The sequence below is a fragment of the Misgurnus anguillicaudatus genome, chromosome 3 (genome assembly GCF_027580225.2).
Source record: "Misgurnus anguillicaudatus chromosome 3, ASM2758022v2, whole genome shotgun sequence".
Taxonomy (NCBI): Eukaryota; Metazoa; Chordata; class Actinopteri; order Cypriniformes; family Cobitidae; genus Misgurnus; species Misgurnus anguillicaudatus.
In genome coordinates, this window is record NC_073339.2 from 15,898,878 (window position 1) to 15,914,285 (window position 15,408).

Genomic DNA, 15,408 nt, shown 5'->3' on the forward strand with positions numbered 1-15,408 from the left:
TCCGTAGGGTGTCCCATCTGTCATTTTTACGCTTTGAAGTGTGCTCATCAGCGCCTCCTTTGCCCCCTTGATGCGGTCTTCAGCGAAGCCCGCACTGCAGCAGGCTTCGCGCACTTTGCCAACCCAGAAGTCCTTGCGAAAGGGCAATCAGACCAATCAGACGACGGAAGGGAGGAGTTCACACTGACGGGCAACTTCTCTACCTATTTCCGGTGTGATGCTCGAGTCTGTCCCAAAATACGACTCCGATGCACCCACGTGCACTCGCATCAAGGGTCCCTAAAGTCTGGACTACGTGATGTCATCAAAGTGTGGACTCTGAGGAGGACCACAAGTCCGGAGTGTGCCATTTGGGACAGGGCGATAATCGTGAGCGCGGCAAGGGAGTTTCTAACGATATACGCGACCGCCCACTGAGCGACGACGTCATCCACCCTCGCTCGCTCCAGTCCATCGTATGAATGAAGCAGCCAGACTTCGTGAGAAACGAACGCGACGATCAAAACAACGCGAAGCAGGTTCTAAAATACCAGAACATCACAAAAAGGTTTTGTTTTTACTTGGGGCTGTTGCCATTTAACGCCACACACACAATCTGGCAGAGAGCAACAGCCTACCGAAATCTGTGACCTGCCTCTGTTTCATTCAGAATTGCAATAATGTTCCTCAAATTCACTCTGGTGATGTCTAATCTCATCTGTAATATATCATCAAATGCATTTTGACCTGATGTTAACACTTACACACATACAGCAGGGTCACACAATCTGACGGACAGTAACAACAGCCTACCGAAATCTGTGACCTCTCTCTGTTTCATTCAGAATTGCAATAATGTTCCTCAAATTCAGTCTGGTGATGTCTAATCTCATCTGTAATATATCATCAAATGCATTTTGACCTGATGTTAACACTTACACACATACAGCAGGGTCACACAATCTGACGGACAGTAACAACAGCCTACCGAAATCTGTGACCTGCCTCTGTTTCATTCAGAATTGCATGAATGTTTCCCAAATTCACTCTGGTGATGTCTAATCTCATCTGTAATATATCATCAAATGCATTTTGACCTGATGTTAACACTTACACACATACAGCAGGGTCACACAATCTGACGGACAGTAACAACAGCCTACCGAAATCTGTGACCTGCCTCTGTTTCATTCAGAATTGCATGAATGTTTCCCAAATTCACTCTGGTATATGTGTATAAGTGTTAACATCAGTGTTAACATCAGGTCAAAATGCATTTGATGATATATTACAGATGAGATTAGACATCACCAGAGTGAATTTGTGTAACATTATTGCAATTCTGAATGAAACAGAGGCAGGTCACAGATTTCGGTAAACTGTTTTTACTGACTACCAGATTGTGTGACCCTGCTGTATGTATGTAAGTGTTAACATCAGGTCAAAATGCATTTGATATATTACAGATGAGATTAGACATCACCAGAGTGAATTTCTGTAACATTATTACAATTCTGAATGAAACAGCTGAGGTCACAGATTTCGGTAAGCTGTTACTCTCTACCAGATTGTGTGTGTAACATCAAATGGCAACAGCCCCAAGCAAAAACAAAACACCTGTGATGTTCTGGTATTTTTAGAACCTATTTCGCGTTATTTTAATCGTCGCGTTCGTTTCTCACGAAGTCTGACAGCTTTATTCATACGATAGACAAGAGCGAGCGAGGGTAAATGACGTCATCGCTCAGTGGGCGGTCGCGTATATAGTTAGAAACTCCCTTGCCGCGCTCACGATAATGTGCACGGGCGCCCGGCGCGGTCTCGCGTGAAAAAATTGCTAAACAGCGACCTCTGGTCACAGAATTCGATAGGTCACAGAATTCGTCACAACAACTGTTGCGATCTCCCTTTACAGACACTGCTACCTCTCGCTCTCTTTGCTTGACAACACACTCACTGACGTCACTAACTTTTACGCTCGTGCAATGCATGATGCATGATTCGCGGGCTAAATGTTAATGTTCACATTTGTAAAATGCAGAAAGACGTGCCCCGGATCGTGAAGTTCGCCTACGCGAATTTTGCTTCTTGCTGGAAAGAGCAGCGCTAAATGTTATGTGTGTATAATCGCACAATTGAGGAAAAGACTGGGACAACCTCAAACTTTAACAGACACGGATGCACCCAGAAAAGTAAGTAAAATGCTTTCCATTGCCTAACGTTAGCTTTTTTCAAAAAAATATTACTGACTAATGCATATATAGCAAACAGAAGAAGCTAAGGTTAATGTATGTCTGGTTCAGATTAAGTTACAGCATTTTTTTTGTCTGTTGATAACTTAAAAAGAGTAACTAAACCCTAATCCAAGTTTTTTTTAGTTACTGTAAGAATGATTGTTTATTAGTGCTGTTCATTGTGTGCTGTTCATTGATTTTGATGTACGTTTTTTGACATTTGGATATAAAGTTTTTCAACTGGTTTAAAAACGTCTGAGTGCTGCCCTCTTCAGGTTGAACGGTGGCTACTGCAGTTGAATTTTCCTACATCCAATAGGAAAATTCAACTGCAGTAGCCACAGTTCAACCTGAAGAGGGCAGCACTCAGACGTTTTTAAACCAGTTGAAAAACTTTATATCCAAATGTCAAAAAACGTACATCAAAATCAATGAACAGCACACAATGAACAGCACTAATAAACAATCATTCTTACAGTAACTAAAAAAAACAGCAATCAGACGTTTTTACACCATATATTGCAGTATTGAAACACTTTATATCCAAATGTCAAAAAACGTACATCAAAATCAATGAACAGCACTAATAAAGCCCCATTCTTACAGATCAATAACTAAAAAAAGTTGATTTAGGGTTTAGTTACTCTTTAAGTTATCAACAGACGTTAGTCACTGTGCCAAGGTCACCCACACAATCTCTCTCTCTCTCTCTTTGCATATCGTATTGATTTTTACGTTTTAAGTATCTTTAAAATACAGTGTCCTGTAAAATGCAGGTTTCTTTTTTTTCGCTGAGTGTATTTCTATAATACAGTGTTAAAGGATTAGTTCATGTACTCCTCACACTGCCACCCAGGATCTTTTTTCTTCAGTGGAAATAAATTGTTTTTTAAAGAAAATCATTTCAGGATGTTTTCTTAATGGACTTCAATGCCAACTCAGTTGTTTGTTCTTGTTTCCTCAAAAAAACAAAATGCAGCATGATTAAACATGCAATTTGTAAATTTTCTACGCTAGTTCTCAATCACAAGTTAAACACATGCTTTTGATGGCGTCGTAAAGTTGCAAAGTGTTTTGCAAAGTGTATATGTCAAATCAGTAAATAAACTCCCTTTGCAGTCGTGACAGTGGTGACATTTTTGTTTAATGTAGAACCTCTTTAATACATTTTATCAGTTTTTTGAAGGTCCCAGAGTGGAGACATGTAGGCACTCTCAGACTCAAATACGGGACTCGAGACTCGACTCGGACTTGAACTCTGGGGACTTGAGACTCGACTCGGACTCGAACTCTGGTAATGGTGACTCGACTTGGACTCGACTCGGACTCTTCTTTGGTGACTCGGACTTGGACTAGGACTCGAACACTGGGACTCGAGACTCGACTCGGACTCGACAGTTGGTGACTCGACTACAACACTGCTGTTCACTGCACATACATTTTCCGTTTCGTTTTTACTTGTATTTTAAATTAGGCATTGGATTTTGTTGAGTTTTAGAAGTGGAGAAAATATCCTAAAATTAACTAACCCTGGGATATTTTTAAATAAAACAATTCAAATTTGCCTACTCATTTTGCCAGCATCACAAATGATCAACAGATTACAGTGTCTTTTATACTGTATACTGTAAATGCAGGCATAGGCGGAGCTTACGGTGGAGCAGGCGCCCCATTGGCTAAAATGATTTTTATAAAATAAATGATATTCCACAACAAATATACATATTAATATATTATACATTTTAAAACTTTTTTAAAGATGCTTTGTAAAGCAATTGTTATTCTGCTAATAAAAAAGTGGCGCTCTGTAAATCGCTTTTGTCCAATCACAATGGAGGAGAGGCGGGACAAACAGTGCATCGACCAATCGGAACATCCTTCCTCTATTACTGAAGAAACATAAAAGTTAACATATCTTGTCGATTACAATAGATAACAGCGCGTGTTACCACAATATGAATATGCTTTGATTAAACAAATTATCTGCGATAATATGAAACATCTTCTTATAAAACAGTAAAAAAAAAACGTATTCGTTTGAAAAATATCAACCTGCGCCTCCAAAGCGCCCTCAAGTGGTCATTTTTTAAAACTGCGCCTGGCGTGTGAAGCTTCGGAGGAGTTTAGTTATCCTCAAAAGATTATAGAGATTAATGGGCCTAATATACTGTTCACTTCACACACATTTTCCGTTTCTTTTATACTTGTAATCTAAATTAGGCATTGCATACAATTAATAGACGAAACACCTATAATAAACAATTCTGTACTTTATTGAACAATCAACTGAACATCATCTTGCTGGAAAGCAAAGAAAGAAAAAAGAAAGAATTGTGTTGGTGAGTTTTCTTTTTTATTTTCAATTGCATTAAAAAGAACTCCTCATTTATAAGTCACTTTGGATAAAAGCATCTCCCAAATGAATACATGTAAAATAATGTAAATGTATAAGGTAAAATAATGACTTCCTGGTAGGCGATTTTTCCTTCTTTTTTCAGTCTTTTGGAAACTGCCCTGTCAAATTCCTTGACTTCACTACAATAAAAGATGAATGTTATTGTCAAAAATATTGTGGGATAAAAAATACTATTTTGCAAATACAAATTACAAGCATTCTAGAGTGATAAGAAGGACCACGGAGGACCACCTGCTCAGCTCCCTGCCAGGATAATTCCTGCATTTTATATAGGCCATAAATGATGGTCTGTCTGTATAAATAAATACATCAATTAATTAATTAATATAAAAAACGTTGCATATATGACAATAATAGAAACAATCAAATTGACAAACATGTTTAAGATTACTTCAGGAAAAAGAAAACTACCACTTCATTCTTGAAGTTCAGTTGAGTTTTAGATTTATAAAGCAGAGCTTTGAGGTATTGAAAAAGAATAACACACTGCTGCTCACTGTCCATGTAGACAGGTACACGTGGCTTTAGTGGGGACCACTTTGATGGTAGTGAAAATCACTGCAGCATGTGTGACATTTTGGAAATTCTGGAAGTGAATTTCCCTTTGAATCGTTATATCCTCCTTTAAGAGAGAGAGAGAGAGAGAGAGAGAGAGAGAGAGAGAGAGTCAAACTCAAATTTTAAGACCACCCCACAGAGTCCATACAAGGAACCTAAACAAAAGGCCAAATGACACATTCTAGCTGACATGTTAATACCATGGGCTGGTTAATAAATAGTGAAGGCATAATACATTTGATTATTAGTCAATTGTATGAGTTGTAAATGGCTGAAAACAAATTTATATCACAGTTAAATTGATATCGATTCATTTGAATACTTACTTTTTAGGAACTCATTTAAGTAGTCTACATAAATTATATAAAGTAAAATAATTACTCCTGCATTAATTAATTCAATTTATAGTTTTAGGAGAAAAGGTCCGGTAATTAAGAAAGGTCAAACAGTAAATCTGATTAAAATATTAATGATGACATTCTTTGATATTAACACACTTTGGGGTGGTTTCCCGAACAGGGATTAGTTTAAACCAGGACTAGGCCTTAGTTTAAAAGAAAATATAACTAGTTTGATCAAACATGCCTTATTAAAAACATTACTTGTGTACATTTTGAGGCCAAGCAATGGCCACTGATGTATTTTAAGATGTCAGTGCAAGTTGTTTTCAGTTTGGGCAGCTCTTATATTTATTTTAGTCTAGGACTAGTCTAATACCTGTCCAGGACCCCCCCAACATGTTTAATTGGTCTACTTTAATATCAACAAATTTTAATCAAATATTTACAATGGCTTGTCTACAAAAAGTCCAAGGTAAAAAGCTAACGTTATATTATTTAGCTATAAATATTTTCGGGGGGATAAAGGCAAAAAAAAAAAACATACATTAACGCCTCAAATTTTGTTTCAACCTATCTTTACAAATATTAATTACTATTCATATGTTGGTGTATCGATGAGCTAAAGAAGTTGTGATTAAAAAAGAATTCGAATGAGTATGATTCGCTTAATAAAGAACTTAAGAAAAACTTTCTTCAAATGTTTATCCGATCCAATTTGCTAGGAGGTGCTGTCTTGGAAAACGAGGGGTCTGAGAATGCGGGTCTGTAGCTGCAGGCTCCGAGTCTTAGTCAGGTGGAGGGAGGACGGCAGGTTGGCACGGTGCAGGAGGCAGCTTTTCAGATGACACAGGGGTGTTCTTGGAGATAACGGCTGGCCGCCAGCACAGTAGAGAATTCCTCCAGCATCTGAAACCCGGGCAGAGGATTCTCACTGCAGACATCCTCCTGTAAAACATACAAAGTGAGATAACACACACACACAGAGAAAAAGGAGAGAGAGAAAAGTTGGTAAGTTCCAATGCATACAATGTCTTGTTTTTTTCATCCCAGGTGAAAACTAAAAATATACTTTAAAAAAGTGTAATAAGTATATTTTCTACATTTTGTGCTATTTTCATCAAATCCAAGTATAGTTAAGTATATTCAATTATGTATTAACTTCAACTTAACTTATCTATTTGACTACACTTCAATTGTAAATAGTATACTAAAATGCAAAAACACTAAAATAGTGCACTAAAATACATTACTGAAAACATGATTCATGAGCAATTAAGCACACTTACAGGACAATTTCATTGTATCGCCATTCTAATGGAAATACACCTAAAAATATATTTTTGGGACGTTTTGGACTCTAAGTTGAACAATTTCTAAGATATTTGCAGTAAAATATCCAAATACCACTATAGGCCAGTGTTATATATTTTGTCCAACTGATATCTACATCAATATCTCTAATGTTTTCAACTACTTGTAAATCGTGAGAAAATTGCCATTCTAAACAGTGACACGGGGCAGTGCAGTCACCTGTCAATAACGTTAATATCCACGTGACCCTTTGTTACCGTCTTTAATGGCAAAAAAAAGCATTACAACAGTGTCATGGAAAATGTGGAAGTATGTGTTAGTGCCTGTCAGGCCGGGACCCTGAAGTTCTCTTCCAATGTCTCACCAAACAGCAGCTGGCATCACGATTTGAGGCGATCTGTGAGCGGCGCTGAGTAGACTCGGTGTAACACGACTTCCCAGCTGCGGTCGGAGCTCCACCTGGCGATTCCACTGAAGAGGTAGACCTGGTAAGGCCGTGCCGCACAGTGGGGACCTGAACATCCCAACCACAGGTATTATCAGAATGACACAAAAGGAACATGTGTTGTCATTTTTGCAATTAAACAAGTATTTTCCTCCTTAGGTTACCTGCAATCATTTGGAGCAGCGACGTGTGGAACCCCTCCAGGCTGTTGCTCCCACGCAGGCCCTTGTAAGAGGGCAGGTCCACACCGTTGATGGTCGTTGTGCGGGGAACCCGGTACATGGCCATGCCTGGAAGGTCCTGGATGCATTCCAGGTGTCGCTGCTGGCTGGCCCACATCTCATCAATGTCTGCTGTAAACACAAAAACATGCATGGTGAGCTGTTGTCATTTTGCACATATTGACATTTTGTCTGTGTGCGTGTCTGTGCATATGTATGTATGTGTGTGAGGTTTTTTTTCTCACCAGGGGACTTGAAGAGGCTGACATCGCTCTCGTTGAGCCCTGCTGGACCCTTGAGCTCTTCAATGACCAGGTGGACAAGACGAAATGTCTCCTGGGCACCGAGGGTGACACGATGGACATGATGTTTGAGCTGGACCATATCCTCGTCACTCACCACCTTCATTATGGCCGGGTGTCTGGCCCTGACAGCCTTGATGAGGAGCTGGAGGTCCTCGCGGTTATAGGCCAATCTTGTCACGTACTTCGAGTGGGCCTCGGTCTGCAGAGCAGCATCAAAGCGATGGAGCCAGTGGAAAATGTCAAGCCTCACCACCATCCCGTCTCCAAGAGAGTCTCCACGACCGTCGGACCCTGCCTTGCAGCATCCCCGGTCAATGTAAAGGTTGATTGGCATGCCAAAACCGCTTCATCACCCCACGGCACATGGGCCCCAGCTTTTCCACAGACTCGTCACAGGTGAGAACAAAAGACATGATCTGGAAAAACTCGTTCCCGATGCTGGTGAACCACTCGGCCGAGCCCTTGCCCTCCCCAGACAATTTCTTTACCACCTACAACAAAACAAACAAATACAAAACAGTTTAGTTTAGTTTTGCATAATGTGGTGTTTCGTGCATAATGTGGTGTTCAATGTGGTGCTTATGCTTGTATGTCAAAACACTTGCTTTCTTTGAGGAGTCCATTTTCAGGACGGTGTCGAACATGGACAGTATCTGGCTCTGGTAGTCCCGAACATTTTCCGCCTCAGCCACGAGGAAGGTGTGCCGCAGGAGCCGTGCGCAGGGTAGCTCTCAGGGAAGAGGTGCCGCCTGGAACTCCCCATGGCCCAATGCAAAGACAATGCCTCCGGATTTCACCAAGACCATGAGGAGCGTGGTGTAGAGGTCCTTCCTCTGATAGTAGTCCTCCATATGGTTCTACTGCACCTGCCGCCACACCTTAATCATGGTGTTCCCCTCTGTGCAGTCATGCAGGAGACGAATCACAGTTTTGTCCACCCCGCGCTTTACGGTCAGCTCAGCTGCGCTAGAATGGCATCGTTCCATGCCAGCCACCGATGCCTGGGAACACTCGCTCCACCCCTGCTGGCATCCTTGAGGCACGATCCACAGGAAACCACCTCTGTCCCCATTGTGTACCAATCGGACCCTTTGCAGATGTGACGTACCTAAAACACACATCGTAAAGAAAGAGAGAGATCACATATCAATCACAGATCAACATTCATGTGTGTTAAAAGGGATAGTTCACCACAAAAAAAATTGTCATCGTTTACTCACTCTCATGTTGTAACAAACCTGTATAAATGTCTTTGTTCTGATGAATGCAAAGGAAGATATTTTGAGGAATGTTTGTAACCAAATCATTCGTGGACCAAATTGCCTTCCATAGTAGGAAAAAAGAATATTATGGAAGTGAATGGGGTACACAAACAGTTTGGTTACAAACATTTCTCAGAATATCTTTATTTATAAGAAATTTATACAGGTTTGTAACAACATGAGAGTGAGTGAATGATAACAGAATTTTCATTTTTGGGTGAACTATCCCTTTATGTAATCAATACTGATGTATGTATTACTATAATCACAGGTGTGAAGAGACTAAGCCTTACCCGGATGTGGTAACCACACTTGGAGAGGTATGTGTTGCCTCCGCGCCAGCGCACTTATCACCCCTCGGACACGTCAGGGAGCACCGCCACACTCTGATAGGGCACCAGAAGAAAACACGGTGGCAGAAAAAGGCCTGTGGAGTGGGGATGCCGCCACTAACGAAGTCGGGTGAACAAATACATGAGGATTTGTGTTCGGACTTCGGACAGATGTGAGAGTGCGTGCACATGAGAGAGACGTGGATGAGAGAATGCATGTATCTTTGTGCTCCCAGTGAACGGAATGTTGACAAAACTTACAAAATAATAGTTCTCCGGTCACAAAAAAGTCATGTGGGAACTGCTCGGAACTGAGGGCTTAGCGTCGAATTTCTTAATTTTTTCGCTGACAAAAGCAGAGTCGTGGAAAGCCTCTATGGTTTCATTGCTTTGGAGGGGGTCTGAAATGACGGGAGGGGTGTGTCGCCCAAATTTGCTTCCCCCAGTCTGCATTTCCTCCAGACATAGTCTCCCACACAAAGACAGAATTTTATTAAAAATATGTAAAATTCCGCGAAATTTCGCGTTAACACTAGAGTCCGTGTTAATTTGCCAATTTCACGATTCCGCCGCGATTCTGTGATCGCACAAAATTATAGGGCCCAACATTGGAGTCTTCCCACAGACGCACCCAGCCCTCCAGCTCCACCTGGAACACACCACATTTAGTTATTTCTTTTCCATAATGTGGCGGGGGTTAGTAACCAAGAAATTTTGTGAAATCCATTAACATTGCTTGTGTATGTTGTGATTTTACACTTACAGAATAGTCACTCTGCGACAAGGTAGTGGCAGACGCAGTCTGGCTGTTGGAGGTCGATGGTGGCGAGCATCAGGGGGAGACTCACCATGTGCTGAGGACGGCAGGAGTTTTGGTTGTTCTGGATGCACACTAGACGTTGGCTGCTCTGGACACTCATCAGACACACCCTTGCTTCTGGAGGTCACTGTAACCAACCTCTTTATCGAGAATGTAGCGCCTGAAGTGCTTCAGGGACTTGGTGGGGATGTCCTCCTCTTTCATCACCAGCCACTGCTTTGTAGATGTGTACGCCCCCTGCGCCATTTTCCTCTCTTGGCCGGTCCCAGCTTGCGGGCCGGTCTGAAGGGTCTTGTGCAGGCTGTACCACTGCCACATCTCGAGGAACGTGAACGACCTGAAGCGGCTCTGCCCGTAAATGGCCCTGTCCACACTGACCTCGAGGTGGCAGGAGACCGGAGGGAACAGTCATTATTTGTTTTTGTTGTGTCTTTTACATGCAGATCAATGATACTGAAATGTCACATAATGTAATTCATTTGTGAAAATTTTTATTCTGTTTTGTGCAACATACTCACTACTTAATTTAGCCAACATCATTCTCGACCAGCCATTTAAAGCTTTGGCTATTGTATTTTCTAAAGGTCAAACGAAGCTGGCCGAGATACTGCTCCTCTGATGGAGTCGAGGTGAAGTGCCAACATCTCTTTTTAGCTGAAGACACAGACAAGCACAAAAACATTATATGCTGCAGTAGGGGTGTAACGGTTCGTGTATTCAAACCGGACCGTTTCGGTTCAGGGCTTTCGGCACGGTGCGCACGCGCACCGAAAGCATTTTGTGTGCGCCTGTGCGGAACATAATACGTGCGTTTCCGCACGAACATATTAAGTGGCGGAAGTCTCCGCGTTCAGCGCAAGTCTTCTGTCAAACATATAACATAATTCGGCCCGCAGAAAGATTTTTATTTACTTAGTTGTATATCCGTTTGATTATTGATGTAAACGTTTACGTGTCGTATCTAAAAGCGCATGTTAAACGCGTGTCAACGCGCTGCTTTGTTCTTTCAAAAGTGCGTGAGAGGATGCACGTCTTTCGTTGCTACGCATTCATGAGACGCGCTTTCTGTGACAGCAAGAATAAGGAATGCGTGATCAGATTTTTCATCTGCATATCACGTCAATCATATCATTGTCACAATGCGATCAGCTGGTCGGGACAGAGAAGAGCTGTAACCCGGGCTTACTCAGCTGTTACTCAGCTGCGGAGGGGTTCGTAAGTAAAGTCACAGCTTACATTGATGACACAAACAAAGATTAGGAGAAACGTGCAAAAGATCAAAGATGGCTATGTATGCAACTCACTAATCTCAAAATGAGTGTATAATAAGTATATCATCATGTTGCTTGCTATGCAGTTACACATAGAGCAGTAATATTATTTTTATACAGAGATGGTACATAGCCAATTCAATTCTGTGAGTTACCTTCTGTTATAAAATAATGTAAAAAATAACTTTGCAGTAGTATTTTATTTATTATTTTTTCATTTTATATATATTTTATCTGTTATACTTCAATAAAGTGTTTAAAAAAGTGTAAACAAATTGTAAAAAAAAGTTTAAAGTAATAAACAACCTGCAGTTTAATGTTTGCATTTCTCCCTTACTGTACCGAAAATGAACCGAACCGTGGCTTCAAAACTGGGGTTCGCACCGAACCGTGATTTTTGCGTACCGTTACACCCCTATGCTGCAGTGTAAACATAGGGTGGAAACACATCAACTGCCCTAGTGCCAAGATATATGTAGATATACCTTCCTCACAAGCTGTCTTTTGGTCCTCGACTGTTGTCTTTTTGAAGCATGTGTGTTTGATTTGCCAGTGCATTGCCAGTGAGGGAATTTGAACATGTAAGGCGGCGGCTTATTTTTGTCTTTTACAGTTTTTTTTTTCTTCAATATGAGACAGACATTTTGTGTCCTTAATGGACCCCTGAGTAACTTTTTTTAATTGACGCACAAGGGATAAATACATTTCAGTTAATGTGGAAAATACTTTTTTCCTGTTTCATTTCTACATTATTACACACAACTTCACTTATGCACTGTAATGTTTTGATTTGTTTATATGTGTACATATCTGTGTACACATACATGCACAAAGTCAGGTGAAAATTTAAATTCTAGGCTATTTATTGGGCAAATGAACGTTAATGATACTTATTTCCCCCACATAGAGATTTATAGGCTTTTGGTCATAGTGATAAATTGCAATTAAAAATAAAAGGTAAAATTGAAAAAAAACTTGATTTGGGCATTACCACAGATCAAGCTATTTTTTAGCACACCATTATGAAAATTAACCAAATGTTATTATAGTAAACGTGTAATACAAATAACCATGTTTTTTGGTGAAATGATTGCCATTTGTATGACCAGAGTGTTACTACAAATACCACAAATAACGGCTGGCTGGTGACTCAGGCTAACAAATAACCTATGTCGGTGGAGCAACCCTTACAAAAATTAAAGGCGGAGTCCACGATGTTTGAAAAACGCGTTGGGAAAGGAGACGGGCCGACTACCAAAACACACTTATAGCCAATCAAATCAAATCAAATGTGTGGGGCGGGTCTATCAACAGAAGGTCTAGATTCTATTGGGGTAAGGGCGTGTTTGGTTAGGTGATTTCAAATATCAACATTGGCTTTCAAACAGCATGGACTCCGCCTTTAACTTGTGGTTACTGGTTAAAATGGTTGTAACTGTTGTAAAACCATGGATACCACAAAATAACCATAGTTTTGACAACCATGTTTTTCAAAAACCATTACACCACGGTTACTGTAGTAAAACCATGGTTTTGCTAGTAATCAATACACCTAACATGGTTACACTTTTACCACAATAAAACCATGGCATGCATGGTTAATTTGCGGTTACCATGGTTTAACTACATCCACCATGTTTTTATTTTATTTCATTTGTAGTAAACCCATGGTTAAGTTTCATAGGGACAGTCAGTGGAACGGTCAATGAAGTGTAACGTTAACGATCTTGATACCGGACGCTTCGTTGTCACGCATCATCGAATAAATAGTTAAATCACGTACCGTTAAGCTTGTACTTTGACATGATATTATCGTATTTCTCTGTTTTTACATGATAGTATATAATTTCTTACTTACCTTAAAATTATCAATTCGCTTACTTACTTTAAAATTATCAATTCGCACATTTATTTCCAACCAACTAGTCGCCATGTTGTGAACGTACTAGACGGTTCGGCTCTCTGATTGGCTGAACGTAGACTCTGAGCCAATGACGGGTCGTAACTGTCTACGTTCAACGTATGTTAGACGTTTGCACTTAATTGGAAAAAGATGACACATGGGTGCTACTATGGCCATCGTTAGGTCACAAAGCTTAAAGATACGATCAGATTTTCTCCAGTGGTTAGATAGAAACGACTGCAGATTTTATTTTGTTTGTTGAGAATGTGAGAGCCAGAGATGCATCGATCAGTAAAGCTGCTTCTCAGATACAGTAAGTTGTAAAAGTTTGTCTTGTTATGTTGATCATGTATTTAACTTACAGTTTTTTGTTTCATGTTGTTTTTGATTATAAAAACAACAGTGAAGATGACTAAGGCACGAGTTTTAAATGGGTTCATTTTTCTATGACGTTATCGGTTATGTAAATGCATATTTATGAACCTGTTGCATAAAATATATAAAACTAAAACAAGAAAATAAGATATGTGGGGAATGTAAAGAACCATATGCATCTTATTTGTTATGTGTGTATTGTAATATTATTATTTTGTTTATTTACATTTATATGATTTAATTGTTCGATAATTTTGGATGTGTATGAGGACTTTTATTCTGGTAGAGCCTCCGCTTGGTGTAATGGATTTAATCGTGTACACCTGTTATGGTGGCAGACAAATGCTGCGTCTGAAATCGCCTACTACCATACTATATTGCAGTGGATCTCAAACTTTTTAAAGTTTTATAAAATACATTAATTTATGTTGAATTCTCTGCAGTGCTTTAAGTGGCCCAAAAGAGGTGCCGGTACTCTATTTTTTTTGCTGACTCGATATTGAAGGGGTTTTATATTTAGCAGTCAACAGACGACCTTGTAAAAAATAATTAATCCTTTTATAAATTTGTGGATTTGCTTGAGCTAGAAATAGCTACTGAACATAAATAAAATGTGCAAAAGGATTTTGAAAAAATACCATCACTCTTAAAACGAATGTGTTAAATTAACACATTTTGTGTCTACACTCTTAAAATAAATGTGTTAAATTAACACATCTTGTGTCTAGTTAAGGACAACACATCTAGTGTGTTGTCCTTAATTTAACACATCTCTGTGTTATTTTTAGAACAACACACTTTGTGTTGTTTTAACACATCTTGTGTTGTCCCTTTTATTTACATGAACTCAAAATCAACACGAAATGACACACAATGTGCCAAAAACAACACACAATGTGTTAAATAGTTTAACACAAAACAGTGTGTTAAAATTAACACATCCAGGATGTGTTCATTTTAACACATTATTTTGTGTTGAAATATTTAACACATTATGTGTTGTTTTTAACACATTATGTGTCATTTGAGTTCATAAAAAATAGAAGGGACAACACAAGATGTGTTAAAACAACACAAAGTGTGTTGTTCCAAAAATAACACAGAGATGTGTTAAATTATGGACAACACACTAGATGTGTTGTCCTTAACTAGACACAAGATGTGTTAATTTAACACATTCGTTTTAAGAGTGTAGTTAAGGACAACACACCTAGTGTGTTGTCCTTAATTTAACAGATCTTTGTGTTATTTTTAGAACAACACACTTTGTGTTGTTTTAACACATCTTGTGTTGTCCCTTTTATTTTTTATGAACTTAAATGACACTTAATGTGTTAAAAACAACACATAATGTGTTAAATAGTTTAACACAAAGCAATGTGTTAAAATTAACACATCCAGGGTGTGTTAATTTTAACACATTGCTTTGTGTTAAACTATTTAACACATTATGTGTTAATTTTAACACATTATGTGTCATTTCGTGCTGATTTAGAGTTCATATAAATAAAAGGGACAACACAAGATGTGTTAAAACAACACAAAGTGTGTTGTTCTAAAAATAACACAGAGATGTGTTAAATTAAGGACAACACACTAGGTGTGTTGTCCTTAACTAGACACAAGATGTGTTAA

The 15,408-nt window shown here is 39.4% G+C and overlaps 1 protein-coding gene and 2 long non-coding RNA genes across 4 annotated transcripts; 1 reads left to right on the top strand and 2 right to left on the bottom strand.

Moving 5' to 3' along the window:
* Nucleotides 1-1,635: 1,635 nt before the first annotated feature.
* LOC129444260 (uncharacterized) lies at nt 1,636-10,297 on the top strand. Its single transcript, XR_012366116.1, has 5 exons — nt 1,636-2,171; nt 6,251-6,536; nt 7,211-7,372; nt 7,444-7,660; nt 10,170-10,297. It is a non-coding gene; the product is annotated as an uncharacterized lncRNA (long non-coding RNA).
* On the bottom strand, nt 7,220-9,649 carry LOC141359616 (uncharacterized). 2 transcript variants are annotated; one of them, XM_073862355.1, is made up of 5 exons: nt 9,366-9,649; nt 8,416-8,918; nt 7,751-8,301; nt 7,449-7,637; nt 7,220-7,353 (listed from the first exon to the last, which is right to left on the bottom strand). In XM_073862355.1, exons 3-5 carry the CDS (start codon nt 8,142-8,144, stop codon nt 7,220-7,222), a joined length of 717 nt encoding a protein of 238 aa, XP_073718456.1. In that variant the 5' UTR covers nt 8,145-8,301; nt 8,416-8,918; nt 9,366-9,649. The 2 variants fall into 2 exon arrangements, with proteins under 2 accessions (XP_073718456.1, XP_073718453.1); XM_073862352.1 differs by having other exon boundaries at nt 7,751-8,918.
* Nucleotides 9,762-11,906, bottom strand: LOC141359629 (uncharacterized). Its single transcript, XR_012366117.1, has 3 exons — nt 10,743-11,906; nt 10,168-10,602; nt 9,762-10,053 (listed from the first exon to the last, which is right to left on the bottom strand). It is a non-coding gene; the product is annotated as an uncharacterized lncRNA (long non-coding RNA).
* Nucleotides 11,907-15,408: the final 3,502 nt, after the last annotated feature.